The following is a 19,537-nucleotide window of genomic DNA, read 5'->3' on the forward strand; positions in this document are numbered from 1 at the left end:
TTTAATTTTTCTTTCCTGGCTCATATTTTTCTAATTAATCCATAATGAAGGAAGGCATATTGATATCTTCAAATAGTCATGGCTTCAAGTTCTCCCTAGTAGCTGTTAATGTGTTAATTTACATGGCAAGGGGGGAGGTAATGATTGCTTTTCTTGCTGGTTTGACAAAATGCCTGACAGAAGCAACTTAAAGAAGGAACTTTGCATTGGCTCATGGTTTGAAGAGGGAAAGCCCATCATGGCACTGAAGTCATGGCCCTGGGAGTATGAAGAGGATGGATGATCACAGAGTGTCTACCCTTCAAAGAGCAGAGAGAGGGTATGCTCCCTTTCATTCAGTCTGGGACTACAGCCCATGGAGTAGGTCTTCTCTGTTCAGATAAATCCCTCTAGAAATATCCTATGGAACCACACAGAGGATTATTTCCTAGGGGGTTCCAAATCTAGTCCTGACAATAAAATTTAACTATTAACAGGTTCAACCCTTGCCAACTTGACATACAAACACATCACATTAAATCATAAACATTTCTTGGGCTGGAGAGATGGGTCAGTGGATAAGGGCACTGGCTGCTCTTACAGAGGATCTGAATTCCATTCCCATCACCCACATGACCACATAACTGTTTGAAACTCCAGTTCCAGGGCATCCAATATCTTCCTCTAGCATCTGTGGGCACCAAACATGCAAATCCTGCATATCAGACACATACACAGGCAAAACACCCACACATAAAATAAAATAATAAAATAAATCTTAATTGTAACATTCCTACTCTGTCCCCCTTGCTGTGGATATCGCTCTGTATAAACAAAATGCTGATTGGCCCGTAGCAAGGCAGGAAGTATAGGCGGGACAAACAGAGAAGAGAATTCTGGGAACAGGAAGGCTGAGTCAGGAGATGCTGCCAGCCGCCACCATGAGTACCAACATGTAAGATACTGGTAAGTCACAAGCCGTGTGGCAAAGTATAGATTAATAGAAATGGGTTAATTTAAGATAGAAGAACTAGATAACAAGAAGCCTGCCACGGCCATACAGTTTGTAAGCAATATAAGTCTCAGTGTGTTTACTTGGTTGGGTCTAAGAGGCTGCAAGACTGGCGGGTGAGAGAGATTTGTCCTGACTGTGGGCCAGGCAGGACCAGGAAAACTCCAGCTACACCCCTTACCTTACTTTCCACTTTTGAGAACCAAGGGCAATAGTAATACTTCCTATAATATTTTGGGAGTCTCTTGAAAAATCCTGACCAGAAACTTCAAAGAGGGCTTATCATGTTCGGTGTTGAGTTTTTGTTAAATGGTTGTTAGCTCTTGGAGGGAATCATTGTCAGCACAAATAGGAAACTTTTATTTAAACTATACATGTATATTTATTCACTGGCTTAATCTTTTTAATTATTACATTTATTTATTTGGGTTGGGGAATGTACCAAGGGTTTCATGTGGAGGTCAGAGGATCCTTTCCTGCCATATGAGTCACAGAAATACAACTCGGGCCCCCAGCACTGCTTCTACCTGCTGAGTCGTTTCCAAGTCTCCAAAACAGACTTTGTTTTTTTAAGATAAAGAACATGTTTCTACTCTGAAAAACTATACAAACAGGTCAGGAGATATAACTGAAAAGACACACACAAGCCGGGCGGTGGTGGCGCATGCCTTTAATCCCAGAACTGGGAGGCAGAGCCAGGTGGATCTCTGTGAGTTCGAGGCCAGCCTGGGCTACCAAGTGAGTTCCAGGAAAGGCACAAAGCTACACAGAGAAACCCTGTCTCGAAAAACAAAAACAAAAACAAAACAAACAAAAAAGACATACGCAAGAATATTAAAACTTCATGTAAATGTGTGTTTAGCCATTTGTGGGGGGAAAAAAATCATGCAATCCACCCCCTGCCCCCAAACTCAGGATAGCTGAGTATCAAACCAACAAAGAAAAATGTCAACTACAAGAAAATATACCAAAATAGCTCTTTACTTTTATTAAACAATCTATACTTATAATAGGAATTTACTATCTATATCCCAGATACAGATATGAAAGAGGACAGTCCTATTTGTTTTCTAAAAGGAAGAATTTAAACACAGTAGTGTGCATTAAAATATTTAAAGGGCACTATCCTCAAGTACAGGAAGAAAACTTATGTGGAACGATGGGCTGGGGCCAGTATACAGCAGCCCAGCTCCTAACTGTGAGCACAGAACAGTATTCACCCTACAAATATCAAAACTGACAAAGTGCCAAGACGCCATCCACTGAAACAAAAGGATTTAAACTTTAGAGTCATTGGAGCGAAATCTCTGAATAATTCTTGCCATGCCTTAAGAAATGAATGCCCTGAAGATAATCCATCAATTAAATGCTGGAAAACAGTAAAGCCACCATCAATCTGGAATTAATTACAGCTGACTCAGAACTGATTGGGGCAATGCATGCCGTAGAATACAAAGATGGATGTGAAAATGTCAACTCGGACTATTTATCACAGCTGAAACTAGAGTTGTTTATGACTTTACGTTTCCCTACACTTGTCAGCAGCATTTCTGGACTTACAGAACAATAAAACCAGGATAGCCTACCCTTTCCCAGTGTCCTTATCATTACTAGGTTATTCCCACTTGAAGTTGCCGCATTAAAGTAGCACTGTTTATACAGCTAAATTATAACTTTAGTTTTATATTTAATATTTATAGTTGTTTTTATTGCCAGATAGCTGTTGTTGGTTTCAGGCTGTCCATACTCTGAAATTAGATGAGCAAAATTTGGCCCTGAACCCACACTTGACACATAAAATATAATTGTTCTGGTTTCCAGGTCCAAGAACCTGGTTCTGGTTAATGGCCAGGAACCAAGAGATGCAAGCTTAAACTAGTCTTTGTAAGTACTGAGAAATTATGGAGAATAGGAAAATGTTCTAAAAGAAATGGAGATGACAAATGTTGGTTGTATTTTGATACAGTCATAAACAGAGGTCTCAGGATTACAAGCACATTTGAAACTGATTTTGAAAAAAATTGAAACAAGTTTTAAAAATAGGTATTTTGTGACTTCAAATAAACCAGAAATCCTCTCAGCACTAGGGAACCCAGTAAACACTTCTCAGACAGCTTTCACATAATTGCTTTTCCAGAGTGAAAACAGAACCCAGAGCCCTTGGAAGCTTTAATTTCAGAAAGGCATTCAGCATGGGAGTTCATTAAGGTAAAGTTTGGCTGCTCAGAGTCACAGAGTCAAGAAATATCAGAGAAGTGACCCCAAGTGACCCATTCAACTAGTCCTGTTGACCACTTCATCTAACCACCTAGATGAAGAGTCGGGGCATTGTGTGAAATTTACAGAGGAAATGAAAATGAGAAGTGTAGAGGAAAGCATCAGGACCAGCAATCCCTGGAAACACTAAGCAGAAGACAAAGGCTAGGAAGCAAAAAGTATTATTGTGAGTACTTAGCAGCCATGTTGGTGATAGCAACTCCAACCCGGCAAAAACAGGAAAGAAAATAGAGTAGAAATCTTTGGGTGAAACATTCACCTGCATTTAAAGAAGATGGATAAAACTGGAAATCTGTATATTTCTGAATGTGAAATTAAAGTTGATTATATATGTTTTATGTAATCCATATTTATTTTTTTAAAGACTTGGACATACAAATAAAAATATAAATTGTTTATCAAAAGTATATGGTCTCATTGTTTTCCATATTACTCAGAACACACTGTTTTCTATAGTAATCTCCTATTAAGGGAGAACACTACCAACTACAGTGCTTCTAAATTTTATAATTAGCACTGTAAAATGTATAGATTTATAGCCTGAAAGTACCTTGCAGCTCAGAACCCCAACATTCTACAACTCTTACAAGAGTGGCTGATACCAGTATTCTACGCAAGCTCACCTCGTTCCCAAGTGGATCACACACATAAAACTCACAAGGACAGAGGGTTGCTTAACCTAGAAAAAAGGCATGTGACTGAGATACTGATACAGTGGGAAAGTATAAGTGAATTGAAAGGGACTTGAGTTCTAGGAGCTCCAGTAAGAAGGCAAAGGGTAACTTTTTCTAATAAAGACTCTCCACTGTGAGGATGGCCAGTATCTCAATGGGGAGAAAGCACAGTCATCAGGAATTTTCACAGGGAAAATAATCACTTTGGGGGAATACTACAAAAGCCTTACAAGACCCAATAGAAACTGAGTACAAACTGCTAAATCCTTTATTTCACCACCCCTCATAGACTAGTCTTAAGTCCTTGACTTTTTATTTTTCATAGTGAATATACTAATTTTAAAAAAAGATTGACGAGCCAGGCGGTGGTGCACACCTTTAATCCCAGCACTCGGGAGGCAGAGGCAGGCGGATCTCTGTGAGTTCGAGGCCAGCCTGGTCTACAAACCGAGTTCCAGGAAAGGCACCAAACTACACAGAGAAATCCTGTCTCGAAAAACCAAAAAAAACAAAGGAGGGGGGGCTGGAGAGATGGCTCAGAGGTTAAGAGCACTGACTGCTCTTCCAGAGGTCCTGAGTTCAATTCCCAGCAACCACATGGTGCCTCACAACCATCTGTAATGGGATCTGGTGCCCTCTTCTGGCCTGTAGTCATACATGCTGTATACATAATAAATAAATAAATCTTTAAAAAAAAAAAAGATTGACACATCCAACAATCACTATAACATCATACAGAATATTTGACATGACAAATGTAGGGTATTGTATTATACATTCTAATTCAGGCTTGAAAAACTTTTCTCTGAAATGAAACAATGTGGTATTACTTTTCTTATCCCACCATAAGTTGAAATATGGCAGAAGCTCTTCTTCATTATGACATTAGCTCTCTTCCCATCAGGTGGTTGTTTGTACTGTCCTTCTTGAACCTAATGGACCTTTATGACTCTCCTACCAACAAAATATGTTTAAATGGAAGACTCGTGGCTTCTAAGGTGAAATTTAGGCTCTTTGATCATACTTTCTTGGGAATCCTTGCCACTGTACGATCAGAAAGCTCAGGCCATGAGGAAAAGCTGTGTCTTACTTTTTCAGCTAATGCTAAGTCTCTTTATGTCAATCACACCAACAAAACTCAAAGTAGTGAAACACTTAATGTTTGACTGAGTTAGTTACTCACTGCTATAACCTAGCCAAGTTGACCATTGCATAACAATGAAATGTTTTCTGTTATTTTAGACTAGTAATGTTTAAGGTAATTTATTTCTACTTATTTGTTTATTTGACTTTCTGTTTGGTTTTCTGAGATAGGAGTCTCACTATATAGCTCAGGCTTGCCTAAAACTCAGTGTGTAGCCCACCTTAGCCTTGAACTCACAGCAATGCTTTGTTTCAGCTTTCTTAGAGTGGGGATTGCAGGTGTGAACCAGAACCATAAATCACCTTTTGCAGTGATTTATGCTTGAGGTCCTAAGTTTAATCCCAGCAGTACAATAAATACATAAATAAACATTCCTCAAGGATCTAATTATATTAATCTGATTAATATATCTGATATTATAATATATTTAATACTACCATCTAGATACACTAGGGTAAAAATAAAAGGCCTCCATATCCAAAATAACTGGGATAACTGAACAATGTGATGTCATCTAACAGAATGTGGTATAATGAGTAGGGCAGTTACCACATAGTTTCCTAATTAAACTAATCTACAGTCACTTCAAGGATTCAATTTCTCTCAGTCTTTCACATCAGTCCCTCCCACTCCTGTTGGGGGAGGGCTGGCTACATGACACCTCTATCTCTCCATGTATTCCCTCCCTGAGGTGTCTGCTGTGAGCTTGTTCTCTAGCAGGAACTAGATAACTCACACTCACAGAGGTTTACACAGGGGTTGCGGGGGGTACCTCTAGCCTGTGCATGTCCATGAGCTACCATTCTGCTGCCTTTTGAATTCAATCTCATGTCTGAAACAAGTCAAGCCCTCACCATAGGCTTATTCTGCTAAGATGCCCTTGCATGTATCTGTATCTTGGCTTGAGGCATCTAAACCAGGGAGAAGGACATGAAAAAAAATGGATCTGCATTTAACAAAGAATGAATTACATTTTAAAATATTAATTGTGTATGACAGCTGTAGCTAGAGTTTTCCTACCTGGCCCACAGTCAGGACAAATCTCTGTCACCCGCCAGTCCCACGGCTGCTCAGACCCAACCAAGTAAACACAGAGACTTATATTGCTTACAAACTGTATAGCCGTGGCAGGCTTCTTGCTAACTGTTCTTATAGCTTAAATTAGCCCATTTTTATAAATCTATACCTTGCCACGTGGCTTACCAGCATCTTCACATGCTGCTTGTCATGGTGGCGGTTGACAGTGTCTCCCTCCGCCTTCCTGTTCTCTCCATTCTCCTCTCTGTTAGTCCCGCCTATACTTCCTGCCTGGCCACTAGTCAATCAGTGTTTTGTTTATTGACCAATCAGAGCAATTTGGCATACAGACCATCCCACAGCAGACAGTCAACATGGGGAACTCTCTAGGCTCACAAAAGATGGAAGATATATCCCAGCCCTCAAAGAACTATGTGCTATTCCATGAATGGTCATGGACACCCAGCACCAAGAGTTTTATCTCTGTATAATTTTCCAGACTAATATTCACAATGTAAATAAATACCACGATTATTACAGAGAAAGATCCTAAGGCTCTAAGAGTTTAAATGGTCTGCTGCTCCTCTCCCTCACAGACGGCTGGGTGGATGATGTCTAGGAAGAGTGTGGTGGTTTGAATAGGTATGGACGGCCCCTAAAGACTCATGCTTGAATGCTTGGCCTACAGGGAGTGGCGATATTAGGAGATGTGGCCTTGTTGGAAGAAGTGTGTCACTGTGGAGGTGGGCTTTGAAGTCTCATAAGCTCAAGTTACACCCAGTGTGAGACACAGTTACTTCCTGTTGCCTGTGGATTGAGATGTAGAATTTTCAGCTCCTTCTCTGGCACCACATCTACCGGCACACCACCATGTCCTGCCATTGACAATAACAGACTAAACCTCTGAAACTGTAAGCCAGCCCCAATGAAATATTTTCCTTTAAGAAAGTTGCCAGCGTCATGGTGTCTTTTCACAGCAATAGAAACCCTAACTAAGACAAAGAGTAATCCAAGCATTTGTCACATTCTCATCCTAAATGCCATCATTTCCCTTCCCTGCTATAAGGAGACAGCTGAAGAGGATTTCCCGAGTAGCCTCACCAGGCATAGGCACAAACGCATAGGGCTTAGGCTCAATGCCTTCTTTCTATCCAAAACCAAAATCCACTTCTCCCCACTACCTCCACCTTGAAGAGTTAGTGCCAGCTGACTGCCTGAGTACAGCCTTGTTCCACACGATCATGCCACTGTAATAGACCCTTCCCTCTGTAGCCTGCTAGGCCCAGTTGTGGTGGTAATCTAATTGTACTGAAATATTATTTTGATTGTATGTTAATAAATAAAGTTGTCCGGGGGTCAGAGCTATTAGAGCCATAGCAAGAGTGTGGCGGTGGTGGCACATGCCTTTAATCCCATAAGATCTCTGTGTGTTCAGGGATATAGTCAGCATTGGAGATATATGCCTTTAAGACCTAGGGGGCTGTACATTCAGACAGTGACGAGGCAGTCATGTGTTTGGGTTTACAACCAATGAGAAGGCAGAACAACATACTATAAAAAAACGAACCGACAGGAAGTAGGTCTCTTTTCGCGAAGCTGGGACAGCAGGAGGAAGGGTGAGATTTTAGATCTGAGCTCTGACCTCTCGGCTTTCTCTTTTACATTGTTTCTGTGTTTCTTATTTAATAAGACGGTTGGATACATCAACATCTGGCGCCCAACGTGACAAGAATCCATTAAAAACTGCTTGGCTTGGTGGCACGTCCGCTTTCCCGCAAGGGCGGCAGACCGGGCGGTTGGCGTCCTAGTCCGAGCGCCGGCTTCCTAGTCCGAGCAGCGGCCCCCTAGTCCTTGGCCTCAGGCCGGACTAACTGAGCTGCTTGCTGCTTGCTTAAAGCCTGCTTGCTTAAAGCCGGTGCTACAAACAACTCAGACCTGCCCTGCCGAACAGGGCCCTGCCTGTAAAGCCAACGCATGTGGTCGGAGCTTAAGGAAGTCAGACCCAAGCCTTGACTTGGCACAAGAGGGAACACGTGGCTGCATTTAAACTTTAGCCAGCTATGCTTTCTTGTTCTCTCTCTCTCTCTCTCTCTCTCTCTCTCTCTCTCTCTCTCTCTCTCTCTCTTTGGATTTACACCTGGGACACTAGGTGGCTGTTTTGAAAATCCCCTCGGATTTCTACTGTTCTACGCAAATTTGGTAAGTCATAATATATCAGATATTTTAAAGGAAACTATCTAAAAGAGAATTTTTTCCCACATTAAAAAAAAATGGGTTTTATGTGTACATTGGAAGAAAATTGGTTTTTCGAAATTTTAGGCAGTCTGGCAATGGAACAACTATATAATATTAGTATTGGTGGAATTATGCACCTTATCACTATGCTAATCCACATTTTAATATTTAAAAAGATAGTCAATTTAAGTGCCAGGATAACAGCTTTAGAAGAACTTGTTAAACCTGTAAAAATTCAGACAGAAGAAATTAACAGTGAAGTTGTTTCAAGTCGGGATCATAAGGTTGCAGAAAGAAAGCCTGTTTTCACACAGTCACCCTTAATTTATCCTGTAACCGTACAGCAGATGCCTGATCAAATGGCTACACAAAATACTTGGGCTCCAATTGAAATGTTGGATTTAAAAAGGGTTAAGGAGGCAATAGTATCTTATGGCATGCATTCCCCATATGTAAAGCAAATGTTAAACTCTTGGTCATCATATAATAGGATAGTACCACAGGACTGGCGGGACCTTGCACAAGGTGTTCTGGAACCCAGCCAGAGACTTCAATTTCTGACTTGGTTTAAGGAGGAGGCTAAAACCATAGAAAAACAATGGAGGGATAAAGGAATACAAGTTTGCCAGGATCAGCTTATGGGCGAAGGCCAATATGCTTCAGCACAAACACAATGTTTATATGATGTCCAAACCCTAATTTTATGTCGAACGGCAGCCTTGAATGCATGGGACAGAGTTGAGGAACCAGGAAAAAAATCTGAGTCATTTACAAAGGTGATGCAAGGCCCAAAAGAGTCTTTTACAGATTTTTTACAAAGACTGGCTTCAGCAGTAAAGAGAATGGTCTCGGATTCAGAAGCTAGTAAGGCAATAATTGAATCTTTGGCCTTTGAGAATGCGAATGCAGCATGCAAAAGAATAATCAGGCCATTAAGGGCAAGATCTGCACCTATGGAAGATTGGATTAGAGAAACAATTAATGTTGAAGCTGATGAGCATGATGATACATGGGTAGGAGAAGTAATTTCAAAAGGTTTGAGGAGTGTTAGATGTTTTGGATGTGGAAAGCAAGGACATTTGAAAAGGGACTGTAGAAAGGTCATTCCCAGAAACAATGTTTCTTCAAGGAACAATGGCAACAGAATGCCCCTTCCTTCTGGAGTATGCAGAAGGTGTGGTAAGGGAAAACACTGGACCAACGAATGTAGATCAACAAAGGACAGACAGGGTAATCCTTTGCCTCAGTCTTCAGGAAACTCCCAGAGGGGCCTCAGGCAGGCCCCCAGTGCAAATCCAGTTCAAACCTTTCCTGCAGCCATAGAGGAAATGCCTGCTCTGGAGAGCGATTAAATAACCAAATGCCTATTGGAATAAATCATGCTGGTCAGGATGATGAAACAGAGAGAATAGAAAATTCAGGAGAAAACATAAAGAAAAATTTTTGGCAAACTTCTATTAATGAACAAAGACCAAAATTAACAATAAAAATAAATGGTGTTTTGTTGTCTGGTCTGGTAGACACAGGTGCGGACGTTACCATAATTGCACCAGAATTTTGGCATCCAACTTGGCCTCTTCAGGAGGTAAACGTTCAACTGTTAGGAATTGGGACATTATCTCAGGTGAAACAGAGTGCAAGATGGCTTGAATGTATAGGTCCAGAAGGACAGAGAGGAAAATTAAAACCATATGTGGCTAACATAACTATGAACCTGTGGGGTCAAGACTTGTTGCAACAATGGAATACTCAGATTAACATCCCTCCAATCTCAGAAACAAATCATAAACTAGCACATGTTACTGAGAGAAATATTAGAAGATATTGTTCTAATGAGTGGTCACCAGCCATCCATATTATACAAGAACAGGGCACAATAACTGATGATCTTCCAAAGACACCAACAGCTCTACCTTTAAAATGGTTAACAGACAAGCCTGTATGGGTCCAGCAATGGCCTTTAACAACAGAGAAACTCCAGGCTTTAGAAGAGCTGGTAGAAGAACAGTTAAATGCTCAGCATATTGAAGAATCAACCAGCCCTTGGAATTCTCCTGTATTTGTTATTAAAAAGAAATCTGGTAAATGGAGAATGGTAACAGACCTTAGAGCAATTAACAAAGTAATTCAGCCAATGGGCTCTCTACAATCTGGGATGCCTTTGCCTACTCTGTTACCAAAAGGATGGCCTCTCATAGTTATTGATTTAAAAGACTGTTTCTTTTCAATACCCTTACAAGAAAAAGACAGAGAAAGATTTGCTTTTACAGTGCCTACTTATAATAATTCTCAACCGGTTAAAAGATTTCAATGGAGGGTCCTCCCACAGGGAATGTTGAATAGCCCAACTCTGTGCCAATATTTTGTGCAACAGCCATTGGAAGTGATACGTAAAAAATTTCCTAAATCTATAATTTATCATTATATGGACGATATTTTACTAGCTGACTCAAATGCAGATACTTTAGAAATAATGTTTGAAGAAGTAAAGAAAATTTTGCCTTGCTGGGGATTACAAATTGCTCCTGAAAAGATACAAAGAGGAGATTCTATTAATTATTTAGGATATAAAATAGAGCTACAAAAAATTAGACCCCAAAAGGTGCAAATTCGGAGAGATAGACTACAGACTCTTAATGACTTTCAAAGATTATTTGGAGATATTTCTCATCTACGAACTATTGTTGGGGTAAAAAATGATGAACTGACTAATTTGTTCAGAACCTTAGAAGGTGACAAGGACTTAAATAGTCCAAGAGAATTATCACCTGAAGCTGAGACAGAATTGGCCTTGGTAGAAAAGAAAGTGCATGAAGGACACGTGGATCGTATTGATCCAAAGCTGGATTGCATTTTGGTTATTTTACCTTCTAGGCATTCTCCTACTGGAATATTAATGCAGAGGGAAGATATTATATTGGAATGGATATTTTTACCAAATAAACCAAATAAAAATTAAAAACTTATGTGGAAAAAATCTCTGACTTGATTTACAAAGGAAAACTGAGACTTCATCAATTAGCAGGCATAGACCCAGCAGAAATTGTCGTACCATTAACTAAGGAGGACATTGAAAAATTATGGACAGAAAGTGAACCTTGGCAAAGAGCTTGCAGTAATTTTTTGGGAGAAATTAATAGCAAATATCCCAAAAGTAATAGAATTGATCTTATAAAGAGAGCTGATTGGATCTTGCCTCGAATTGTATGGCAAAAACCCATATCTGGAGTTCGTACATTTTATACAGATGCCAACAAAGAAGGAAAGGCAGGTTACAAATCAGAAAATTTAAGTAAAGTGGTTCAAAGTCCGTATAATTCAGTTCAAAAATCAGAATTGTATGCTATTCTGTTGGTATTAATGGATTTTTCAGAACCTCTCAACATAGTAACTGACTCTCAGTATGCTGAAAGAGTGGTGTTACATATTGAGACTGCAGAATTTATCCCTGATGCTTCAGAATTAACTTCACTATTTATTCAATTACAAGATACAATCAGGAAAAGGAATCATCCTTTATATATAACTCACATTCGATCCCATACTGGTCTGCCAGGCCCTCTAGCACAAAGCAATGATGAGATTGATAAATTATTGATAGGAAATGTGCTGGAGGCCTCAGAATTTCATAAAAAACATCACGTTAATAGTAAAGGTTTAAAAAAGGATTTTTCCATAACCTGGCAACAAGCCAAAGAAATAGTAAAGAAATGTCCTACTTGTTCCTTCTACAATCAAACGCCATTACCAGCAGGATGTAACCCAAAGGGTACTCAGAGAAATGAAATCTGGCAGATGGACGTGTTTCACTTTGCAGAATTTGGAAAATTGAAATATGTACACCACACTATCGATACTTATGCAGGATTTCAATGGGCAACTGCTTTGAGTTCTGAAAAAGCTGATTCTGTAATCACTCATTTGCTAGAAGTTATGGCCATCATGTGTATACCTGCACAAATCAAAACTGACAATGCTCCATCATATGTCTCTGTTAAAATGAAACAGTTTTTTGCTTATTACAATATAAAGCATATTACAGGCATACCACATAATCCTACAGGTCAAGCAGTTATAGAAAGATCAAACAGAACTCTAAAGGATATGCTAAATAAACAGAAATGGGTAACAAAAACCCCCAGAAATAGACTGCATAATGCTCTTCTAACTTTGAATTTTCTGAATGCCAATGAGAAAGGAACAACAGCTGCAGAGAGACATTGGATAATAGAAAAAACTACAGAATTAAATCAGCCTATATACTTTAAGGATGTGCTGACCTCAGAATGGAAACCAGGGTATGTATTACATTGGGGACGAGGTTTTGCTTTTGTTTCTACAGGAGAAGATAAGCTGTGGGTACCATCAAAATTGATAAAGGTTCGATTTGAACAAGAGAGACCTCTTAATTGAGGAGGTGATAGTTCATCAACCAGCACGAACATCCAATTTAAACTAACTTGTATCAATAACACATGCCTTTTCATTTAATCAGATAATAACTTGTCAAAAGGAAACATCCACAAAATTAGTCTTGGGGAAAGGTTTTTGTTTTTGTCTTTTAGGAGAATGAAGGTTAAGGAATCTGAAGAACACTGGACAAATGAGACAACTGAAGAAAAGTGACAAATCATCTATCCCAAGAAACAGAGTGAAACGGTGTATGGGTATATATTATCTAAAAAATTTTTTATGTCTTCCTAAATGTTTGTTTCTGCTTTTCTCTAAAGATTTAACACTATTGGTTTTCTAATAGTCCCAGTTCAATTAAAATTTAAAGCTGACTTTGGAGTTGGAGAATGGCTCTCTCCTTCTTTAAACTCAAGCATGTTGTTAAAAGGAAAATGCAAACTCCCTGTATCATGCCAGAATAAGAGTCATCTTCTGCTATGGTACAGGACAAAAGCAAAATTAATTAAAGGACTATTCTATTACTAATCTCAACTCTTTGATTCTATTCTGATTCTTTAAACTTTTCTCAAAGTATAAATTTTATATCAAAATTTACAAGATTAATATATATATACACATTTTAAACTTTGTTAAGATATGAATGGTCACATAGAGTACTAACTAATTCTAGAAAAAAGGCTAGCTGCATATATATGTTTTTGTGTTCGAGTCTCTTATCAGCTTTCTGCAGGAAATCATGGCCAGGCCTAACATCAACTGAAGTCTCCAGAAAGAAGATGGGGCCCCACAACAACAACAATTCCACGTGGACAATAATAATATCATTAAGCTGACAAATATCATCCATAGATCAGCTTTGAACTATAAGGTGCTCAGAGCAATTTTGAGATGACTAGCTGAGATGATCCAGTCTCAAAGACTACTTGAATAAGGACTTGAGATAAACCCTGAACTTTGGCATTATACACAGACTGGATAATGAAGGATATAGTTACCTCTCCTAGAATTTGACAATTAACCTAAAATTTTTCTTTCAGGATAAAGAAAACTTCGCCCATACCCAGCAGGAAGCAATTTTAAGAATACGACGCCCACATTCCCAAAGAGGTGGTGTGGGGCGGGTGGTTTTTTGGTCTTTTTAATGGGTTTTGGGTCTGGGATAATTTTCAGTATTTAGGGGGCTTGGTAACAAGTTATTGTCAAGGGTTAGGAAAAAGGCTAAGCAAAGGAGATTAGGTTTAAGGTTCTTGTTTAAAAAAGAAAGAAAGAAAGAAAGAAAGAAAGAAAGAAAGAAAGAAAGAAAGAAAGAAAGAAAGAAAGAAAGAAAGAAAGAAAGAAAAAAGAAAGAAAAGAAAAAGACAATTACTAGTTTTAAATACTTTACATTGGATTGAATTGTTTTATATTGTATACAAATTTGAAACTGATATTGTTAGAAAATGCTATATGTATATTTCTAATTGTATTTATTCCATCCATTTAACAATGTAATACAAATTTCTGATCCTTGAATGTTATTATTATCAACTATTAGGATATAAAGAAATGAAAGCTAGTAGTTAGACATTATCATAGAACTTGTAGTCATATTAGATATGTTTTAAAAATTAAGCAGAGATGTTTTAGACAGGTCATCTTCAAACCCTTCAGAGATCTATAGAATATGGCATTTAAAATGTTTTAATAACTTAGAAAATTTTTCTTTTTTGAGACATGTCGGCTCCTGGCAGTACCAGTCTACTTTAGAGAAAATATGGGCATTGAAGAAACTGCATATGGAGTCAACTTTCATTCTGGCAAAAGTTAGCCACTGGACAACAAAGTATCCTCGAATCAACAGGACAAAATGGACAGACAGATCACGAAACAAGGGACTACTGATTCTTGCCAAAACAAGTGTGGTTATGGCTTTATCAAAAGGCATCTTCTGAGGCCAGGACAATATGGCCCCATCCCTGAAGTGGCCTTCGCATCCGAAAAAGGTACAGTGCCCTTTTCTTCGAAGGCAGCTTAACAGGCAGAGGGCCGATGGATTCTGTTGTACAATGGAACAGCAGATGAAAGCTCATGCCTCTCAAAAGTAGACTGGCATTTAATAGAGGGATGTGGAGAAGAAGGGGATGCTGAGATGAAGCCATATATACACAGCCAAGAAGAATGGACAGCTGAATTTAAAAACTGTCAACAATTTCCAGAATTTAAAATCCTGAATCATGACAGGACACTAGTGGAATTCAGGTGTTTCTGGTACGTGGACTGCTCTCACCCAATGTGAGGTTGAACTGTTGACCTTGTGTACATCCTACTTCACAAATGAGTCTGTCAGATACACTAAGCCTATAGGCTGAAGATGATGCCCCAACACTGCGGAGAAACCTCAGGTGACTGCCCAGGCAGCTGGCTGTTTCTGTCAACTCACAAAATTTTTTGGAAGTTGCTTGCATGCACTTCCTGTTTTTATTTTTGTTAGCTAATATTATTCCCTTCTTGGGTCTCTGAGGGAGTTGAAGATTAGTTAGTTATGGTTGAAGATTAGTTAGTTATAGTTGAAAATTAATTAGGATAGAAAGTGCATTAGATACATCTTGGATTTACCAAAATAGGATAGATAATGGAATTATTTTCTCTGATTTGTCAAATACCTGTTTAGGTATTTATTACTTGTATATATTGTATATAGTTATTGTACTTTTGTATATAGTTTTTCTTTTGTTAGTTATAACCTTTTGCTTTTTTTCTTTTTATTAAAATAGAAAAGGGGAAATGTGGTGGTAATCTAATTGTACTGAAATATTATTTTGATTGTATGTTAATAAATAAAGTTATCCGGGGGTCAGAGCTATTAGAGCCATAGCAAGAGTGTGGCAGTGGTGGCACACGCCTTTAATCCCATAAGATCTCTGTGTGTTCAGGGATATAGCCAGCGTTGGAGACATATGCCTTTAAGACCTAGGGGGCTGTACATTCAGACAGTGACGAGGCAGTCATGTGTTTGGGTTTACAACCAATGAGAAGGCAGAACAACATACTATAAAAAAACAAACCGACAGGAAGTAGGTCTCTTTTCGCGAAGCTGGGACAGCAGGAGGAAGGGTGAGATTTTAACTCTGAGCTCTGACCTCTCGGCTTTCTCTTTTACATTGTTTCTGTGTTTCTTATTTAATAAGACGGTTGGATACATCAACACCCAGTGGCTGCCACATTGACTTGCCTGTTTTTCCATTGCCTTGTACTATGACTCCTACTTCTTGGCCCAAGCCTGTTTCTCTTTGTTTATTTCTACTTATTTTATAAAACACTCTAAGATTGAGCAAACTTTTATGTTTTATTTTCCTGCCTACCTATACGCAACAGAACCTGAATAAGAATGAAAGTTTGCTACTTTACTTCGTGTACCTTTTCTACTTTATGGCAAACTTTTATGGAATATGATGTGAATTAGGAAGAAATTCATTTAAAAGAGTATTTGCTAAGTAGTAGCCCTGACTGGGAGGAAGAGATACTGCACAGTACCCATTCCAACGTTGTTCAAGTGGGAGTTAAAAAGACAAGCATGGTCACAATCACAGCGGTGTGTGTCATACAATACGCTGGGGGAAACAAAGACTACTTCACCAATACCCAGGGGGAGAGCTACAGCAGGCCTTGAGAACAGGGAAAGGCTAATGCAAACGGAAAGAGCAGTTTGGTGTTTGAGGACAGTGGTCCTAGCATGGGGAGGAAAGTGGGGAGCAAGGTGTGGTGGTCTGAGAGGAGACGGCCTCCAAAGGGAGTGGTACTAACGGGAGGTGTGGACCTGTTGGAGTGGGTGTGGTTCTGTTGGAAGAAGTGTGTCACTGTGGAGGCCTTTGGGATCTCATATATATGCTCAAGCCACACCCAGTGAGAAGACCACTTCCTGTTGCCTTCGAGATGTAGGACTCTCAGCTACCTCTCTAGCACCATGTCTGCGTGCATGCCACCATGTCCCACCATGATGACAACGGATGACTAAACCTCTCAACTGTAAGTGAGCCACCCCAATTAGATGTTTCCCTTTATAAGAGTTGCCGTGGTCATGGTGTCTCTTCACAGCAATAGAAAACCTAACTAAGACAGCCTAACATACTCAGCGGCTATAAAAATATTCTGTCTGCGTCTGAGAGACACAGAAGTAGACACCAAGGCCTCAGGGGATGACTCCCAAGCCAGACTCCCTGAGGGGCCTACCGGCGAAGACCACACCTCTGAGGGGACAGCAGTGCCTCCAGACAGCTCCCATAGCACCAAAAAGCGTGCCCACTGCTCTGTGCAGAGCCATGAGACTGATGCTGAGGAGGCCATAAGGCTCCCTGCCAAAAGACCCACACTCCAGGATGTCCGAGTGGCGGCCAGCCCCAGGCCTGGGGCAGAAGAGCAGATAGAGGCCCAGGCCTTGGCTCTGCTTGCGCCTCCTGAGGACGCAGGTGCAGAGATCCCCAGGCAGGAGAACCAAGAGAGTGTTGGTAGTTCCGGCCTGGAGCAGCTGGGCTGTGAGTTCCAGCTTCCAGAAGGCTCTGAAGACCCCCGAGGACTTACAGAGAGCAACATGGCCCAAGCAGCATGGGAGAGTGGCTGTGAAAGAGTGTGCTTCATTGGCCGCCCCTGGCGTGGTGTGGACGGGCGCCTGAATATGCCCGTGTGCAAAGGGATGATGGAAGCCGTGCTGTACCACATCATGTCCAGGCCCGGGGTTCCTGAGAGCTGCCTGCTGCAGTACTACCAGGGGGTCCTGCAGCCCGTTGCCGTGCTTGAGCTGCTCCAGGGCCTGGAGTCTCTCGGCTGTATCCAGAAGCGCCTGCTGAGGAAGCCAGCGGTCGTCTCACTCTTCTCCAAGCCTGTGGTGGAGGGCCTGGGCCAGGCCAGTGAGACTGAGGCACTCTCCTACCCCGAGAGCACCGTCACCTTTTATGAGCCTACGCTGGACTGTACCATCCACCTGGGCCGTGTCTTCCCCCACGATGTCAACTGGAATAAGTGGATCCACTTATAGATGCTGCCCTGGGCCAGTGGAGGAGCCTCTGCCCATGCTCTGTGGCTCGTCCTGGACTACCCCAGAGCCCTATCCCTCACAATGATAATCCTACATCTCTGGTGGGCCTAGCCCGCTTGTAGCAGCTGCCAGGTGACTTCAGTCCCCTCCACTCTGTGGCTCTTGCTTCCAAGGTGCCCAGCCTTCCTGCAGGCCCATGTCCTGCTCTGAACTCAGGCTCCAGCATCAGCAGTATCTGCGAGGGTGGACATTGTTTGGGCAGCAGAGCTGATGGCCAAGCCCTCAGTCACCTGGAACCCACGACACCATTCAGACTCAGAGAGGAAGGGCTTTGTGGAGACACACCACAGGGATACCTAGCAGAGTCTGCTCCTTTCTAGGTAGGACATCCCAATTGGGCTGAACCAAGCCTAGACCTCTGACTCTCATGGGGACCCCTCCTGCCAGAAGCAAGGCCTATAGGTTTTGCTTTTGTTTGTTTTGTTGTTTTATTTTGCTCTTTTCTCATTAGATACAAGCCCCTGGCATGTATTTATTTATTTTTTAATTAAAGTGAGATCAAATGCATTAAAAAAAAATATTCTGTCTGACTGGCATGTCAAGGTACTTGACAGACATGAAGTGTGCTGATGACCACAGGTGCCACTGTAAGCAGACTCAAAGGTTTTTCAACAGAAGAAGAGGATACAAAAGTGATGAGAATGCAGTCCCTGCCAGTGAGGAACTCAACACCTCCTGGGAGCCACAGGTATGTAAACAAATCATTACACAACACTTTGTTTAGTTCTAAGTATAGTCAACACACAAGGGCTTGGGGACTCGGAGGAGGATGCCATCGAACTGCCTGCGGAGAAGAAAGGCTTTGTGTAGGTGACACCTGAGCGAGGTGGCAGGTGAGTGGGTGGCAGCTAGTCCCTGGAGAAGAGGTGGCCCTCAGAGTGGGGCAGGAAGAGCACCTCCAGCTCATTTCTCAATACTGCATTAGTCAAATATTTGCTGCTCTCTTCAGATTTCGTGAATGTGTATCCCAACCCTGTCTCAGGAATTTGCCTGTCTTGTTAGAGATAGTGGATGTTAAACTGTAACCTACCTTTCTCGTCTCAAGAATTTTGAATGTTTGTATACAGAGAAAACCCATCTGGCACATTCCAGAAACAAAAAAAGCTTTTTCAAAATATTTTCCATACACAGAAGCTGGGTATGTCTCTGGAACCTGCATTCTTGGAAGCTTTATTCCATAAGCACAGAATTGGAAGGTATAAACACTGCATACCATGCCTGATAGGGGTGCACAGGACACGCTACACTGTGCCAGTTCCCTCCTCCATGCAGACAAACTCCGAACTTAGGTGCCCATGTCACTGGTATAAAAATGAATCCATTTTCTTCTTAACAGCAACAAATCTGAAAATGACTCCATTAAACAAAATACAGCATTTAATATATTCTTAAAGTTTGAAAAGTACATTGCCTTAGCACAGAAAATCATGATCTAGAAGATGCTCACTTGTTCCACAATCTCTTAGTACACAAACACAGCGAGGTGTGAGTGGTGGTATACTTGTGTCACCACAGTTTTCATATGTTAAAGCCTAACCTCCAACTTGATGGTATGAAAGAGGAGGTGCTTTGGAGAGTGAATAGATCATGGGGGTGGAACATTAATGAGTAAGATTAGAGACCAACGTCAGGGAGCCCACAGAGCTCTTGGGCCTTTCTTCCCTCATGTGAGAACACAACAACAACAACAACAACAACAAAAATAGGTTGTGGGC

The 19,537-nt window shown here is 40.8% G+C and overlaps 1 protein-coding gene across 1 annotated transcript in view; it reads left to right on the top strand.

The window, feature by feature from the left end:
* LOC114705155 (general transcription factor 3C polypeptide 1-like) overlaps nt 1–18,328 on the top strand; it is a 37,893-nt gene extending 19,565 nt beyond the window's left edge. The window contains exon 2 of the mRNA XM_037196926.1: nt 16,864–18,328. Coding sequence (XP_037052821.1) covers nt 16,864–17,762 — 899 coding nt within the window. The 3' untranslated portion in view covers nt 17,763–18,328. The remainder of the gene's footprint in view (nt 1–16,863) is intronic.
* Nucleotides 18,329–19,537: the final 1,209 nt, after the last annotated feature.

This window comes from Peromyscus leucopus, chromosome 19, assembly GCF_004664715.2.
Source record: "Peromyscus leucopus breed LL Stock chromosome 19, UCI_PerLeu_2.1, whole genome shotgun sequence".
NCBI lineage: Eukaryota > Metazoa > Chordata > Mammalia > Rodentia > Cricetidae > Peromyscus > Peromyscus leucopus.